Source organism: Peromyscus maniculatus, chromosome 4 (assembly GCF_049852395.1).
Source record: "Peromyscus maniculatus bairdii isolate BWxNUB_F1_BW_parent chromosome 4, HU_Pman_BW_mat_3.1, whole genome shotgun sequence".
NCBI classification, from domain to species: domain Eukaryota; kingdom Metazoa; phylum Chordata; class Mammalia; order Rodentia; family Cricetidae; genus Peromyscus; species Peromyscus maniculatus.
In genome coordinates this window covers 40341473-40358170 of record NC_134855.1, presented here as the reverse complement: position 1 = coordinate 40358170, position 16698 = coordinate 40341473, and the positions used below count along the sequence as shown (strand labels likewise).

Sequence of the window (16698 nt, the reverse complement as noted above, 5' to 3'; positions counted from 1 at the left end):
AAGTGTTTGGAGGGAAAAGAAATGAAAAGCTGTTCATTGGATGTGAGTTTTTATTTTGGAATGTTGTGAGTTGGCAGACAGCAGACGCGTTGGTTAAAAGCAGTAAACTCCACTGCTCTATTCACTTTAGAGGGTAGAACTGTTATGCAAATTTCACCTGTGTAACTTTAATACGCTCTGTTTTGTATTGTCTCAATCTTCAGTATAAGCCATCCACAAGAACTTCCAGGTCCTCTCTGTTAACAGAACAGCAGAGAGTCTGCTGTAGGAGAAAATTCCTTCTGGACATCTGTTGGGTACTTGGTACTTTAATGCTTTGGAGCTATTTGGATCCATTCTTCTTGCCAGTGTACAAACCACAGACAAACAAACCAACAAACAGAATCTACTTTCCTTTACAACAAAAGAAAACATTAAGATTTAAATTCTACTTACTTTAACTTTACCTCTACTTAAAGCAGTGGTTCTCAACCTTCCTAATGTTACAAGCCCTTTAATACAGTTCCTCATGTTGTGGTGACCCCCCAACCATACAATTATTTTGTTGCTACTTCAGAACTGTAATTTTGCTACTGTTATGAATAGTAATGTAAATATCTGATATGCAGGATATCTGATGTGACCCCCAAAGGAGTCATGATCTGCAGATTGAGAACCACTAATAAAGCAAAGAAGAAACTAAAATTCACCCCAATTTCTTTCCATCCAACATTCATATTTCATACTCTTCCAGCTCTGTGGTGGTATTGTGTTCCCCAAAATATTGTGTACCTTAATAGACTTACCTGGGGTCAGAGAACAGACAAGCCACTAGTTTGGCAGTGATAGCACACGCCTTTAATCCTAGCATTCCAGAGACAGAAATCCCTCTGGATCTCTGTGAGTTCAAGGCCACATTGGAAATAGCCAAGCATGGTGACACACGCCTTTAATCCCAGAAAGCCAGCCTCTAATCCCAGGGAGTGGTGGTAGAAAGCAGAAAGATATATAAGGCGTGAGGACCAGAAACTAAGCATTTGGCTGGTTAAGCATTTGGCTGGTTAAGCTTCAGGCTTTCCAGCAACACAGTTCAGCTGAGACCCATTCCAGATAAGGACTCAGAGGCTTCCAGTCTGAGGAAACAGGACCAGCTGAGGAACTGGTGAGGTGAGATAGCTGTGACTTGTTCTGTCTCTCTGACCTTCCAGCATTGACCCCAATAACTGGCCTCGGGTTTGATTTTATTAATAAGAACTTTTAAGAATCCTGCTACACAGCTCCCTGCACACAATTCCAAAGATACTTCTGCACACCCAACCTCAACCTACCCCTTACTGTTGCTGTCTTCAGTCTAGACCACAGAAGCTGGGATTCCAATCCTAATTGCTTCTAATGCCCTCGGTGAAATCCTTAGCTGTTGAAGACAGAAAAAAAATCAATCAAGTGTTGTACCAAATCTTGTGATTTAGGTAACTAAAAATGAAACCTCCACTGTCACTTTGGGAAAGGAATTGGAAGTTTCTCAGAAAGGTAAAAACTGAGTGATCACACAGCCTAGAAATTCTGCTCCTAATTATTTTCACAAAATAATTAAAGATATATCCATACCAAATCTTGTCCACACATGTTCAAAATGGCATTATTCATAATAGTTAAAAAGTGGAAACAATCCAAATGCCCATCAAATGAGAAATGAGCAAGTGAAACTCCATATTGTGAATTCACTGGTGTATTATTCAGTCATTAAAAAAAAAAAGAATTACTGGTTCCTGCTGCAATATGGATGAACCTTAAAGAAAAGATGTCAGACATTACAGGTTACATGAGAGTGGTTCCAGTAGTGTGGAATGTGAAGCATAATCTAACACATACATACAGTGTAGATTGGCAGTTGTTAAGGGCTCAGAAAGAGGACACGAGAGTGATTGCTGAAGAGCTAAGGCTTGCTCCTTTGAATGATAACAATATTCTGAGGGCAAGAATGGTCAGACAATTCTATAAGTGTTCTCAGAAACACCAAATCACATTTCCCAGTTGCCATTGTTTAACATTTTAAAATCTTGCACTTGGCTATCTGACATCTGTGAGTAGATTTAGACCTAGAACAGATTCTAAGCGGCTTAAGGGCTACATGGAATAAATGGCAGCTATTTCTATTCTTAGGGATTTTACTTCTCATTCATGAACTGAAAGAAAAGCCTGGCCTTAGTCAATGAAAATATTTTACATTCCATTCAAATGATTATGAGTTAAAAGACCTGGCCTACATTTGAGTGTCTATATTAATTCAGGTGAAAAACAAAAATAAATTCAAGGAATATGTTGTCTTGGTGTTATGTGCTGACCACTAGAATGAATATTATATTTTGCACCAAAATAGTCACTCAAATGTACTTTCAAATTTATCATTTTTATTTAATAATTCTCATCAGTGTCAACTCTCCTTGTTGAGATAATAAAATCTTAGCTGAAAATTGATAAGTCAAACCATGCATTCAGATATACAGTGCAGCATTTTGTTTTGGTCATGCTTTATGCCTAGAAGCTATGACAAAAAAAATGGAATAGTCATAGCTGTTGGTTTCATATTGACTGGGCTTGTGGGAAAAGCTATTGATGACTACAGACCAGATAGATGAGAAAGCAAAAGAAATTCTCTTCACCTTTAGAAAAAGCCAACAATTCATACCATTCATATCTTATTGTGGTCTATCAAAAGGAAGGGATTTTTACTAAAATGGAAATGGAAAGGGATTCTTACTGAAATAGGAGTTAGAGATCAGTCTATATGTTCCCGCAGCACAGCAGCAAAGAAGGGTCCTTTCAAGGGAACCTTTCAGCAAGGGATGGTAGGACTGAAGAACTTCAGCCCATTGACCACAGAACAAATGACTTCGGGGGTTCATTAGGAAATCATTTTCTAGATTTGAAAAGGTAAAATAACTAAATGATAAATTTAACTTAAATAAACAAAGCTCCATTTCAAACCAGGCAATGGGCTCAGTGGATTTCGACAACATCCTCCATCGTTTTATCACTTCAGTGGCACCAGAAAGCCGGTCCTATCTTCACGATCCATCTGATTACATGTGACTTGGCGACGCTGAGCAAGTCCCAGGCGGGGGCAAAGCTGATTACAAAGCGCAATGAATAGACAACAGTGTTGATGACTTCATTTTACATTTTCTGCATGTTTTTAGTATTCAGATCTCAAATGTTAAATTTTCTAATGGCTGAAGTTACTTCCTTTCTGAGAAGACTTTGAAAATGACAATGTTTTAATTGGTTCACATTAAAGACTCTGAGAAGCTTGAAGAAGAAAAAAAAATCTTTCCAGATGAGCAAGAGGTTGGATAAATGTAATGACATATGGTTTGTTTTTTTATAGCTACAATATGCAAAAAATAGTAGCAGCATAGCACATGTATTCAATGATATATATGTATTTATACACATAAACATATATTCTGCTTATACATTATGAAATAAGATTCTTTTGTACAAATGTGACTTTTATTTTCTTTCTTTCTTGTTCTCCTTAGGAATAAAAATAACAACTGAAACTTAGAACAATTTTAAACATCTCATTATACAGGGGATCTTACAAAAGATAAAATCAACAACTGATACCACACAGTCCCTTGCACAGACTCGTAAGTAAGTTGTCTACAGGGTCTCAGAGCCTCAGGGCAAGAAACTGTCCATCCATCTTATTAGGGAGCTTCCCCTCCTCCACAGGCATCCTCCAAATCTTCCCAGATGGACGGTCATGAACTGATTCTTAAATATCTCTCAGGAAGGGTACTCCTCACATCCTCTGGCTCACTTAGAAACCCCCTGGAAGCTCTTCCTTTGCTGTCCCTTCATCCCTTAGTTCATTAGGTCACTCATGAAGATGTGAAGGGCATCTGATCATCATATTCTACAAACTGATTTTAAATTTTTTCATTGTTTTTACATGACCTTCAATCTTTTCTTTAATCTTCAAATCTAAAAGAAAATCAATTGGCATAAACATTTCCCTCAAACATCACACAGAAGTTTTCAATCATTAATTCCTATTTTGACAAAACCTTTCCTACAGAGAAGAGCATTCTAACCCACATAGGGATCTTTGCCACCAGCTTCCTCTGGACTTCATGTATTTACTTCATTTCTACTCAGTAACTGGGGGGATGGGGGAGCTCTCAATTTCCAAAACAATTGGTGAATTGGTGCTTATATCTCATTCCTAACAAGCATCTATCATAGTTTTATTTTAACTGTTTGGTATGGAAAATGTCATGCATATGCTACGTAAGTAGAACCACATAATACATCCCATATGTTCATCATCCATCTGAGCATTCCCAGTGTTGCCTGCGATGTTATCGGTGCTTCCATCTAACCCTTACACACCTTTGTATATATTTGAGTGTCTATATTGATTCAGGTGAAAAACAAAAATAAATTCAAGGAATATGTTGTCATGGTGTTATGTGCTGGCCACTAGAATGAATATTATATTTTGCGCCAAAATAGTCACTTTACATATACATATATGTAAAATTTACAACACTTGAAATCATTAACTTAGGCTTGGATCTTTTGACAATTATTGCAATAAATAATATTTTTTTTCTTATCAGAGAGTCCCATCCTAGGTAATTTCCCCTGACCTATTCCAAGAAAAGGCCACAGTTTGGGCCTTTTATTAAAACTTTGGTTTTGCCTGTTTTTGAACTTCTGTATCTGGATCCACACAGGTTGGCACTTACTTCTGTGTGTCCAGCCTCTTTTACAATGCACATTGTCTGTATAATTCATCTGTATTTCTGTGTGCAGTCATTGGTGGTGCCTTGTTTTTGAATAATATTCAACTGTATGAATTTATGTCACAATTTATTGATTCTTTTTCTTGCTAAGTAGTATTTCAATTATTTTAATTCATAACTAAGATAAATAAGACTTCTTTGATCATTTACTACAAGCCTTCATCTTCCTAATGTGGTTGCACTCCCTGTAAGTTGAATTTTATTTTTGAACCAAATAGTGAAAGAATCACAACTGACGTGTACTGAGAAGACTTCTTCCTACCTACCACTGACTACTGTACAGCTCCACACTGTATCCTACAGATAAGTAAACGTTCATCAGTTGCTTGAGTGTTCTTCCAATATTAATGCAATTACGAGTAAATAAGAATGTATTTGCTCTCCTTGTAACCCCCCAAAAGTAGTCTGATATATGGTTATTCAATGCTTCTGTCTTTTTCAATTAACAACCTCTCGGAGTCTTTCTGCATTGATAAATAGAGACCGCCTGCATTGTTTGTAAACGGTGCTGTATGGATGGCTCCTTGGATAATTGCTAACATGTTGTGATTATGCAAAATACTACAACAAAGCCTTCCCTACATAATTACAAGTATATGTAGCATTAGTAGTACAATTAAATTTCAAAATAGTGTTTTAATCTTTCTGGGCTAGAGTCTATAGGCCTTGATAACTTTTTAAACATTAACAACTTGTCCTCCAAAAGGAGTCATAACACATTGTATTCTGCAAACAATACAATATACCCTCCCTCCTGCAGACTTGCTGCCAAAATGCATTATGAATCATTCCCAGACATTTCAGTCTCAATATCCTCAAGAGCTGTCAAAAATCAATGCACAGCAACCTCACACCCTCCATGACATTTGGCTGAAGTGAAGTCCTCAGCAGGACCAGCTACATAATTTGTGCAAAATAAAAATGTGGCACCTTGTTAATAAAAATCTCAAGACAGTAAAACAGAGGGATTAAGTCAAGCATTGGGCCTTCTAAACATGTGGTTTAGTGTATCTGCATAGATTTAAAACACATAGAAGTTGTCCTTTATACTAAGCCTCAGGAAAAATTTCACTATTTATGTACCTTGTTTTACCTTAAACACTGGTGCAAAAAATCTTTCGTGATATTTCATAACATAATCATTTATTTTATTACAGATAAATAAAATCAACCTTCCAGGAAGGCAAATCATATCTCTACGACTGGCAACCAAAGGTACTCCATGCTACTCCCAATAGAAGAATTCTAGGCAACACCCTCCCAAACACACAACTACTCTGCTTCAAGACCAAGTTTTTCATATTAATCTTATGCATACATGCCTACCACTTTCACTGCCTGGCATCTTCATATTTGAACAATTGTAATGATGGGAAGCAGAGGCCAATGTTAAAGCTACCATTGGACCTGCACACTCAAACTGAGTGCAATGATTGTCTTAGCACCCACATTGTCTCATAACACAATGCCTTTTAAGAAGCTAATTTGATCCTCCTAGCATGTGGGGGAAGAGAAGCGTATTATACAGAACACCCCTGAATTATCATAAGGCTTATCTTCATGGTGTCCTTGCCTCCAAGAGCCAGAATTAGTAGGCTGGAGGTAGAGTTAGAGAAATGTCCTGGGAAAAAAAAGAAAAAGAAGCTGGGGATGGTTACTTCTAACATAACAGAAGGCAAATAAGGTGGAGAGAAGAGAAGCATTGTGTGGTGAGATACCGAGAGAAGGTTTTACCAAGACTCTGGTGCTGTATTTATGGCTTTTAGACATCTTAGATATTATTTGCAGAACTCCCTGCTTACGGATGCTTTACAAACTGATAGTATCTGAAAAGGAAGGAGAGAGAGAAAAAAATTAGGAGAAGAGAAAACAAGGAGGAAAATGGACAACAGAATAATAGGAGCAGAAACATTTAATAAAGGTGTGGCTGTCATATGCCTGAAGGTTGTAGTCATAAAGAGCAATTCAATGTGTGCTAAACTGTTCCACACTTTCAAGTTTATTACGTTTGTCTTACTTCTGCTGGACCTTGAGCTGGACACCATTCTCTGCTCTTTCACCCCATCTGCTGGTTCTGCCAAGAGCTGTCCTTGGATCATGACACCAGCAGCACCCATGAGAACGGGAGACAGATCATTTTTTCAGCTGTGCTTTTTTCAGCTTAACCTGTTCAGAGAATTCCTGGGGGCCTTGATAAAATGCAGATTCTGACTCTGTAAATCAGATCTGGGCCATGGGATTTTCCATTTTTTAGTAAGGTCTCATGTATGTTGATACTTGGATGTCACTCTAGGTACCAGGATATATATCATCAATAATGACTAGCACAAAACCCCTCAGTAAGGTCTCCCAACTGACATGGAAACTGATACCTGTTTCTTAATGTATAGCTACACCTACCCATTGACTTAATATACTTACTGAAGAGTTGAAGTTCATCCAGGGTACTTCTGCAGTTGCTTCAGTGGTCTATTTCCATATAAGTCATCAATCATACCATGGTGTTGACACATTTGGATACTGAGATCTAGTTGGGAAATGCTATGATGATATAGTCATATAGAATATAAGTTTCACTTTAAAGAAATGCTTAACCCATGCTCTCTTCTTACAAGTCAGCAATGGAGTCACAAAGAGAATGCGTGGCTTGGCCAAGGTCACACAGCTTATTGATGGCAGCAGAAGGAAAATCTATTTATGATCACAGGAGTATCATGCTGTCTGTTAGTACATCCTGGTTATTTTACATTTTCTATTTCCTTCTGTTGAAATGACCAGAATTGTATCTGCTATGTACTATAATTAGTAAGGACCTATATACATATCGGAAGTTAGAAACTGTGACAGCATGTATCCCATCTCAATAGTTTTCTTCACATATCTTTCTTTTGTGTTCTAGTGCCCCACCTCTTCTCAATAAAACTGGATTTAAAACTTTTTCACAGGATGAAAAAAAAAAAAAAAACCAAAACGCTAGACCCTCTGTTATCGACATCATGTACCTTGGGTTATTCTCTTTCTGCGTTCTCCTGTGTTTCATTAATATGGCGCGCACTACATTTTAACTGACATTTTAAAACTCCACACAAAAAGAATACAAATGTATTCCATATGAAATGGATGAATGGTTTATTGATATGTGTGTGCTAGTGAGTGATTTGTTTGCCTAGATCAATGATCAATCAGTTATTCGGGAACTCACGACGGCTGGATAGCCAATCAAGGGACCACAAGACCCTCAAATGAGACTCGGCTCATTTGACGTCAAAATTCACTTCAGAGAACGTAAGTGGGTTTTCACGCCTGACCGAGATTGGAGGGTGGCTTTCTAAACTGCCCTTTCCATCCCCAAACAGAAGGCACAAGAGTAAATACAAAGTTTCCGGGTCTCTGAGGTCTCATCCCAGTGTCAGCGCAGAACGCAGATGAGCAAAGTGAGTGGGCGGGTGAAATCATTTGAACAAAACCCCATTATTTACAGATGAGAAATTTATATTGTCAGCGTAATATCTGCGAGGCTAAACAGCCTGGAGAATATATAAAACACAGCACCCTGGTGCAGAAGTGCAGAGCTTGGGCACAGAACACATCCAAAGTTCCCAAGTGGGCTCCCTCGGTCTGCACCTGCTCTCTCAGCTCAGTCACACAAGGTAAGAGGCACACTGTGCACCCGTGAAGTAAAGCCTGTTCGGAGGGGGTTGGGCAGTTCAGTATCTTTAAGTATTATAAATTAAAATAATGCTTTTTCATCTTTTACTTTATTGACAGGAGTATGAAGGACACAATTTAGATAAAAATATTATTGACTAGATTTATAACTACTTTTAACATAATGATTTCGCAAATTCCTTAGAGAAATAATGTAATGCAGCCATAAAATAGGAAGAAAAACAAGGATTCAGACCAATGCACTCGTTACAATGAGAACAGCATGTTCAAATAAGTAAACACTCTGAAAAAAATAAATATTTTTTCCTTGGATTTGATAGATGCACGTGCTACTTTGAACAGAAGGGGCTTTTTAATTTCACAAGGGAAGTGTGTAGTATGAGATTACAACAGCAATTTTCTGTATCAATTAAAAGTTCTGTTTTCTGAAAGAAGATATTCAATATCAGCTTTCAAATATCCAAATCTCTAATAAATGCTTCAAAATATCAAAGCCTGTGCATCAACCCTTTGTAAATAAAAGCTAGTATCCTTGATGCAAAGAACAAGCATCCTTGGTGCCTGGGGATTTCTTCATATGAGTTATTAATTAACAGCTATTTACACCATATTGAGGACCAATAGTTATAAATAAAATCCACAGTAGCTACATCTGGAATGGAATCCTGTATATCTCTTTAGAAAGACAAATCATATATTCTGAAGTATCTATTTGATTTCATAAAGAAAAAGCTCCAATTCACAAACACCAGCAACATAGTCAGCCATCAAGAAGAGGGTGTTTCAATACACTCTAGGGACTCCTTACAAAAGGAAGTAGAAAGTATTTACATGCCCTACAACACCACTCTATTTTAGGAAAATAATATAATCTCTACTTTACTACATCTAAGATTTTTTCTAAGACTTTTTACACAAAGGATAGTACTGTGTCTAAAGCCTCCTTTTAATTCTGATTGAAAAATTGTGGTAGTTTTTGTTTGTTTGTTTTTTCAAAAATCCCATACTCTCTCTTTACGCTAGCTAGGAGAGGAGGGAAGTAACTGAAAATTCCTTGCTTAATAAAATTTTGATGTTAAAATAATATATTTAATTCTCAATAGTATTAGAACAATGAATTAATTATATTATGTTTCTTTGCAATTTTAACTTTCAAAAAGTGAGTTATATCAAGGACCTCTTTGGGTTGCATTAGAAGACATATGTTCTCACAATGTTACCTGCTCTAAGTCTGCCCCTGATAAAGATGACTCAGGACATCACATAACCTTCAGGGACTTTGGGTTGAAGGATTTATCTAGGACTGAATTGGCATTTTTCAGTCTTTTACAAAGGCTTTCCTATGGTGTTATAATCCTAAAGGGAAGTCCTTGCCTTAAATCTTCAATATGATAAAAAGATGTTACCTGTGAGAGGTACAAAGTCATTACCTGAAAATATAACAAGCTTGCAAAAGCTTGCCAAGTAGTTACACTAAAGCATAGAAATGTGTCAAAGTAGCAATTTGATGCTGATGACCAAGAAGCATGAATGTATAATTTCTACTACGTTGCTTTGTCTGATTGGCCAGTTCATCTATGAAGGCTCATTATTTCAGAACATTACCACTGCAGGTATGACAATTTCAGTTTTACTGCCAAAGACAGATAGTAAATATGGCTGAGATGCTAAAGAAAAGATTGATGTTTTAAAATGATAATATTTGTAAAAATCCTTATTCCAAACCAAATGTCATTTGCTAAAAATACTCATTTAATTTATTTATGGAGAAACATAATGAAACTTGGGCTGAAATTCCCATTTCTCAAAAATGAAACAGAGTTGGAAAGTGGCAGAGAGCAGCCCTAAACACATAGTGGACTCAAGGTTTCAATTCAGAAAGCAGAAGAGCTCACTCCATCCATAGAGGCATCCTGGCTCCCATTCATGTGGGTCTCCACCCTCATCATCACACACTTGGTATCTTATGTTTTCACAGGGTATCTGTTTTTGACAAACAGACAAGAAACCAGGTGTATGCTACAGATAGACCTATAGTGTCATTAATAGGAAATGTCATTTCCTAGACTGAGTCTAATTACCAGACAACTCAGGGACTTCTGGGACTTTAAAAGCAAGCACTAATTTTCCCTAGGATTCCAATCTTTAATTTCTTAGTTGTGATTGTTCAAGTTGCCAGGAGCATTAGTTCTTATTGCAAATTGCTTGTCTTTAAAATGATTTTTCCTTTAATTTAGAACAGGTCAAAGCACCCTAAAATACCTCAAATCTGTTGGCCGCTTTATAATTACAAAGTCTAGACCAAGTTACACTATTTAAAATATAAATGAATAATACATCTGAACCGACAGCTGGTATGCCAAGTTGTAGCCCGAGGCAGCTTTAAGATGGTTGAAATGCAGTATAATGTAAATGCTTGGAAGTGAAGGACGATTAATTGAAAGCCAGACTGATAGTGAAGGGGGTAGCGTTATGGATAAGGTGCCACTCAGGATAACCATATGCAGCATATCATCCTCAGAGGGTATTTTAAATGTTTATTGTGGACACTTTTTTATTTCAAGTCTGGAAATGAGCTTTCTAAACATTAACAGAACTGTCCTACATTAATGAAATGCCTAATAGTAGAACATATCCTTTGTGTTATTTTTTGCTTATCAAAATTCATGGAGAGATATATTCTACTTGAAATTAAGGTGGAATTGGAACTGTAAGCAGAATGAAATTGACAAGTATACCTTTTTCTGTATATAATATTTACTTAGCCAAAATTGAACTCATTTGGACTGCCTGCTCCCCTGTCATTCCCCTACCCCCTACTCTGTGCTCCAACAGGCAGAAAAAAAAATGAAGAACATTTACATTGTGGCTGGATTTTTTATAATGCTGGTGCAAGGCAGCTGGCAGCATTCCCTTCAGGACACAGAGGAGAAACCCAGGTACTAACCTACAGACTCTTCCTGGCCTGTCAATGTGGTTAGAATAAAGTTTGGAGGACAGTGACTGGTGAGCAGGGTCTCAGCGGTTGGAAGTATGCCCTCCCTGCACAGTTTTGAAATGTTGAAAGTACAGTGGTGATAAAGGTGGGCTCTTCTGGAATACAAAGCAGGGTGTATATTCACCAGCAAAGGCTGTAAACCATGAAAACGGCAAACTGTAGTCCTTTGGATTCTTCAAATGTACTGTATCCACTCATTACTCACACACGGCAAACTACATTGCTTTAACTATTTCAACTCAAGTTCCTTTTTATGCCTTGCCTTTAAAAATAACATCACTCTTTGCTAATTACAAAAAGCATGCATGTCTAAGATGTCAAGTGTTAAAAATATACAAAAGTTTTTAAGTATTTAAATGTCTACTACCCAAAGAAAACAATTCAAAATACATAAAAATGTTGTGTTGCTTCCCTGGATTTCAAAAACTTTTAAAATAATTTTTTAATTGAAAGAGAATTGCATTAGTTTCTCCCTGCCATTTCCCCAAACCCCTCCCCACTATCTGTACAAACTATACAAATATCTCTCAGCTTATATAGCCATCAGTCCTGTTTTTCTCTTGAAATTGCAATGTTAACTTTCTCTTTTATTACAATATTCATTACATATATGATATATAAGAGTTGCATACTTTTCACCTCATAAATATACAATATTTATTTAGATGTTCCTCTTCTAATGGTCATTTAAGAAGTCTTAAAATTTGCCCATGAAGAATATTACAAGTGAGATGTATCCACATGCACTTTGCCCCACATTTCTTAATATCTTCTGGGGTGAATCTCCAGCAATGAGATTACTGTGTCAAAGGTTGATGATTTTAAACTAGAGTTTGTACAAAACTCTTGCTGATTTGCCTTCTAGAAAACTTCTGGAAGTTCATGCCCTCTCCCATTAGCAGTAGAAAAAATATTTTATCCTTTCTAATATTTAGTAATTTTAATTTAATGAGTAAAAATAGTATATCATTTGTGGTTATTACACTGATATTCCTGTATATTTACCATGCCAACCAGCTACATAGGAATATCCACCAGGAATTTTCAAACTAGCAGATGGTGTTTTTTGTCCTTTTCTCCAATCTTTAGCTACCGTATAACTAAGTAATTGAGCTATTTTTTTTTAACATTAGTATGTGCAAGACAAAATTAGGGGCATAGATCTGCTGCCCAAACAAATGATTTGGGATTCTTAAACTTTTAAAATATTCAAGTCACTGCTCTTCTCTGTCATATTAGCATAATCATGAGTGGATTAATTAGTTGAAAAGATTTATTTCACCCTGTTTCAGAAAACGTTGGAGAAACCTGTTGCTAGAATTCAGGGGTATCTTCCAATACTCTAAAGCTGTTCCCATGACCAGCTGATGTCCTTCTAAGAACCCTTTCAAGCCCCTTGGGGTCTAAGGAGTCTTCAGAAACACTAGGCTCACTACTGCATGAAGCCTTCTATTTTGTAGTGAGGGGTCTTCTCAATAAGCCTGCATACAGAGTATGCATTCAGGCAGTATTTACCTTGGAGTATTCACCCTTAGGGAATTTGCTCCTGGACTATCATTATTTATAATCAATCACTGTTGCTTGCAGATCATTCTCAGCTTCCCAGACAGACCTGCTAGAGGACCCTGATCAGATCAGTGAAGACAAACGCCATTCACAGGGCACATTCACCAGCGACTACAGCAAATACCTGGACTCCCGCCGTGCCCAAGATTTCGTGCAGTGGTTGATGAACACCAAGAGGAACAGGTAAGAGTCTAAACCCGTTCTCCATATTGTAGACAGATGCACAGCAAAACATTCTCCTAACTCTTAGATTATCATGATCATCAAATGGGCTTATTCAATTTGGATGATTTTGAAATTAGGGGCGCTACCCTTTATTTCAACTCTCATGATTCACCTCCTCGAATTTCTTATCCACACACCAGTGTGACATAGACTTTTTTTTTTATTATTTTTAAACAAACACTAATCTTAGTAATATTTCCTGTCATCTACTTTACCTTAAGATTAAAAACCAAGTTTTGAAGACCTGCTAGGTTGGAAATTAAGTTCTTACTAAAAGTTAGAGCAAATTCAACATGCCTTTGTGGGGTTCAAGCCAATGACTATGATCACATTAAGATTATCCCATAGCTGAGTTGATCATTGGTAAAGTACGAAAATAGACGCATTCTTTCTCTTGTAAAATAAAAATCCAAGACATGCGTTTAAAATTACAGCCTAGCTAGTCACAGAGCATAAAGAGAGAAGGCTGCAAACAGGAACACAAACCCATCGTAAGGCATACATTTTAATGCTGGATTTGTTTGAGGGGTGTTGGGGGCTTTGCTACTTCTAGGCTACTGGAGAAAATTATCCACAAGAGTTTCACAGAGATGGTGGAATTTCACAATTTCTTTGGAGGATGGCCCACTTGGGAAAGGGAGTTATGCATACCAAGTAGCTGAAGAAATCTAAAAATCAGGAAAAGGACATAGATGTGTCTCACTGGAATGGAAAAGGGAGGAAGAGGGAATGAGAAGAGGTGACAGGGTACAGATAACCTTCAAGTGGAGAGTGCAGCAGTAAGGAAGATGGCCATAGTGGTCAGAGAAGGCCTGGGGGCCAACAGTGTCCCCCCCATCAATGACTATAGGTAAGGCATGTGAACTGTGAGAAAACACAAATTTACAGAGCTGAAAACAATTGTTCTCATCTTCTGGAGTGGGAATGCTGCAATATTGGAAACTAATACAAGGCCACCCGTCATCTCAGCTGTTTGTTAAGTCGAAGATGAACCTTCCAAGGATGATACACGGCCAGGGCTGCAAGCAGCTCCTACTGCCCTCCGCCCCGGGTCCTCTGCACACACTTGCAGTGGATAGAAGCTCACCTCTGCTTCTCTCCTACAGGCTCATGCAATTTCTTTAATTCATTATCTTATGGTTCTACTCATAATAATTCAAAATCATCCCTTGCTTTCCTTTGAATCTATTAACTAACTCTGACTGGATGATCATTAATAACAACCCCCTACTCTGATTTTAAGTAGCATGGCCTCCTGGACAGCCTAGTGGCCTGTACTGAAGATGAAGCAAAACCTAAATGAAGCTTTAACAGCCAATGACCTGAGGAGGCAGAGAAGGTAGAAATGGCACCCAGGAAAAGGGAGGGGCTTTTTAGTCCCTTTTAAAATGTCGTTAGCCTTTTCCCACCAATTTTCAATCTAGATCATTGATGTAGCTTCCAAACAATCATCTAGCCACCGTCACCTCCCGAACTCCTCAGCTGTCTGACCATTCCGTCCCGAGCCTGAAGTTCCCACCACTTATCAGGGGAGACCGCACTGCCGAGGAGACAAAGCTCCATTTAACCTCCACGTTTCTTTCAGGAACAACATTGCCAAACGTCACGATGAGTTTGAGAGGCATGCTGAAGGGACCTTTACCAGCGATGTGAGTTCTTACTTGGAGGGCCAAGCGGCAAAGGAATTCATTGCTTGGCTGGTGAAAGGCAGAGGAAGGCGAGAGTAAGTCTGGGTTACTTACCTGATGTGTTTCCTTGAAGTAGAATTTTTTTTAAAGAACTATCCTATGAAAATTAAAAAAAAAAAAAAACTCTACTGAAAACTTAAGTACATTTCAATATTTAATAAATAAATATTTGAAGTTCCATATTTGTTCAACTAATATTCATGTGTTAGTAAATATTAAAACATGTAGAGACATTAACCACATCTAACCATGCATTTAGCTTTTATGCAGCCATCATATAGTTGGCTATACAATGTTCAAGGTGAGAAATGAGAACAAGTTCTTTAGTAACTTGCTTTGATTTTAACCATACATACTCCTGAAGCATCTCATTTTCTTGTGACCATTTTGATTTGCATATGAAATGGAAATGGGAGGAAATTTATGTTCGACTCTGCAGAGTTCAGCAGAGTTAATTCGTTCTTGCTGAGAAAGATTGAAATGGGTAAGAGGCTGACATGTAAGCAGTAGCCATCATGCCTACAAACCCAATGGTACAACTTGTTGGATGTCTATAATGGATACCCAAAATTCCACTGTGGCAAATGAGTGAGGAAAAAAATGCAACAATAGATGAAGTTTTAATCCCTTACTTCTACATTTTTCACGACTGCTTTCACAGTCACTGGCTTTATAGGGTACAATACATTTGTGTTGGATTTCAAAGAAATGAATAGTTTCAATACTAGTGTCTGTGTTGCCAACTAACTAAAATATTTAAGGCAACATGAATTGTTGAAAAAAAAAAAGCATGAAGCTGCACAAGTTTGGTTTCAAGGCCAAGATACAAAACCTCCTACCTTTTAAGGGTCTTTTGCTTTGTGTGGGATTATATGAGGGGTTTTGTCAAAACCCTGAACTGTTTTCTCTACAGCTCTCACATGTCACCAATGATCAGCAATCTGCAAGAACTTATTTAAGATAATCAAACCCTGACTTCAACCCTCCTTTTTCTTAGCTTCCCAGAAGAAGTGAAGATTGTTGAAGAAGGCCGCAGACATGCTGACGGCTCCTTCTCTGACGAGATGAACACGATTCTCGATAATCTTGCCACCAGGGACTTCATCAACTGGCTGATTCAAACCAAAATCACTGACAAGTAAGTACTTTTCAGTTAATTCTGAAATGTATCAAGACTTTCATAAATGTAAGTTACACAGCCATTAGATGTTCTGGTGTGCAGAAGCATCTTGGGTAATAAATAGGATGAGTGTTGAAGTCACTTAAGAGTATACCATCATATTTAACTATTCCTTAAAGTTTCCATCCACTTATTCATTCACAAAGCATTCACTGGCTGTCTGTGATAGACAAAGCACCAGCAACATCAATATGAATGAAATATGGAGAAGAATTAAGTCATTACATATTAATACCACATTAAAATGCTATCATTTTAACACACAGGGAAAATGTCATTATATGTGGCATTATTTACTTAATTTAAAAGCACAGCTGTGTGCCAGGATGTAGCTTAGTGGTATAGTGCTTGTCCAGCATATGCAGGGTCCTGAACTCAGTCTCCAGCATTGAAAAAGAAAAAAAAACAGGAAAGAAAGAGATAAAGGCACAATAAAAATTAAATCAAATTGTCATTTATTGGTAGATCTTAATTTTCATAATTATTTACAAATACATGTTTTTGGTGTATTTTAAATAAATCATCCTTAAATGAAAATGAATTCAACTAAAAACACTGAGGAATGAGATGGTAGAAAGA

The 16698-nt window shown here is 37.4% G+C and overlaps 1 protein-coding gene across 1 annotated transcript; it reads left to right on the top strand.

Moving 5' to 3' along the window:
• Nucleotides 1-11309: 11309 nt before the first annotated feature.
• Gcg (glucagon) lies at nucleotides 11310-16081 on the top strand. Its single transcript, XM_006984606.3, has 4 exons — nucleotides 11310-11401; nucleotides 13048-13209; nucleotides 14837-14974; nucleotides 15937-16081. Exons 1-4 carry the CDS (start codon nucleotides 11310-11312, stop codon nucleotides 16079-16081), a joined length of 537 nt encoding a protein of 178 aa, XP_006984668.2.
• Nucleotides 16082-16698: the final 617 nt, after the last annotated feature.

Coding starts and splice junctions, on each gene's coding strand:
- Gcg (XM_006984606.3), top strand. CDS start 11,310: ATGAAGAACATTTACATTGTGGCTGGATTTTTTATAATGCTGGTGCAA. Junction 11,402..13,047: donor GACACAGAGGAGAAACCCAG/GTACTAACCTAC, acceptor TGTTGCTTGCAG/ATCATTCTCAGCTTCCCAGA. Junction 13,210..14,836: donor ATGAACACCAAGAGGAACAG/GTAAGAGTCTAA, acceptor CGTTTCTTTCAG/GAACAACATTGCCAAACGTC.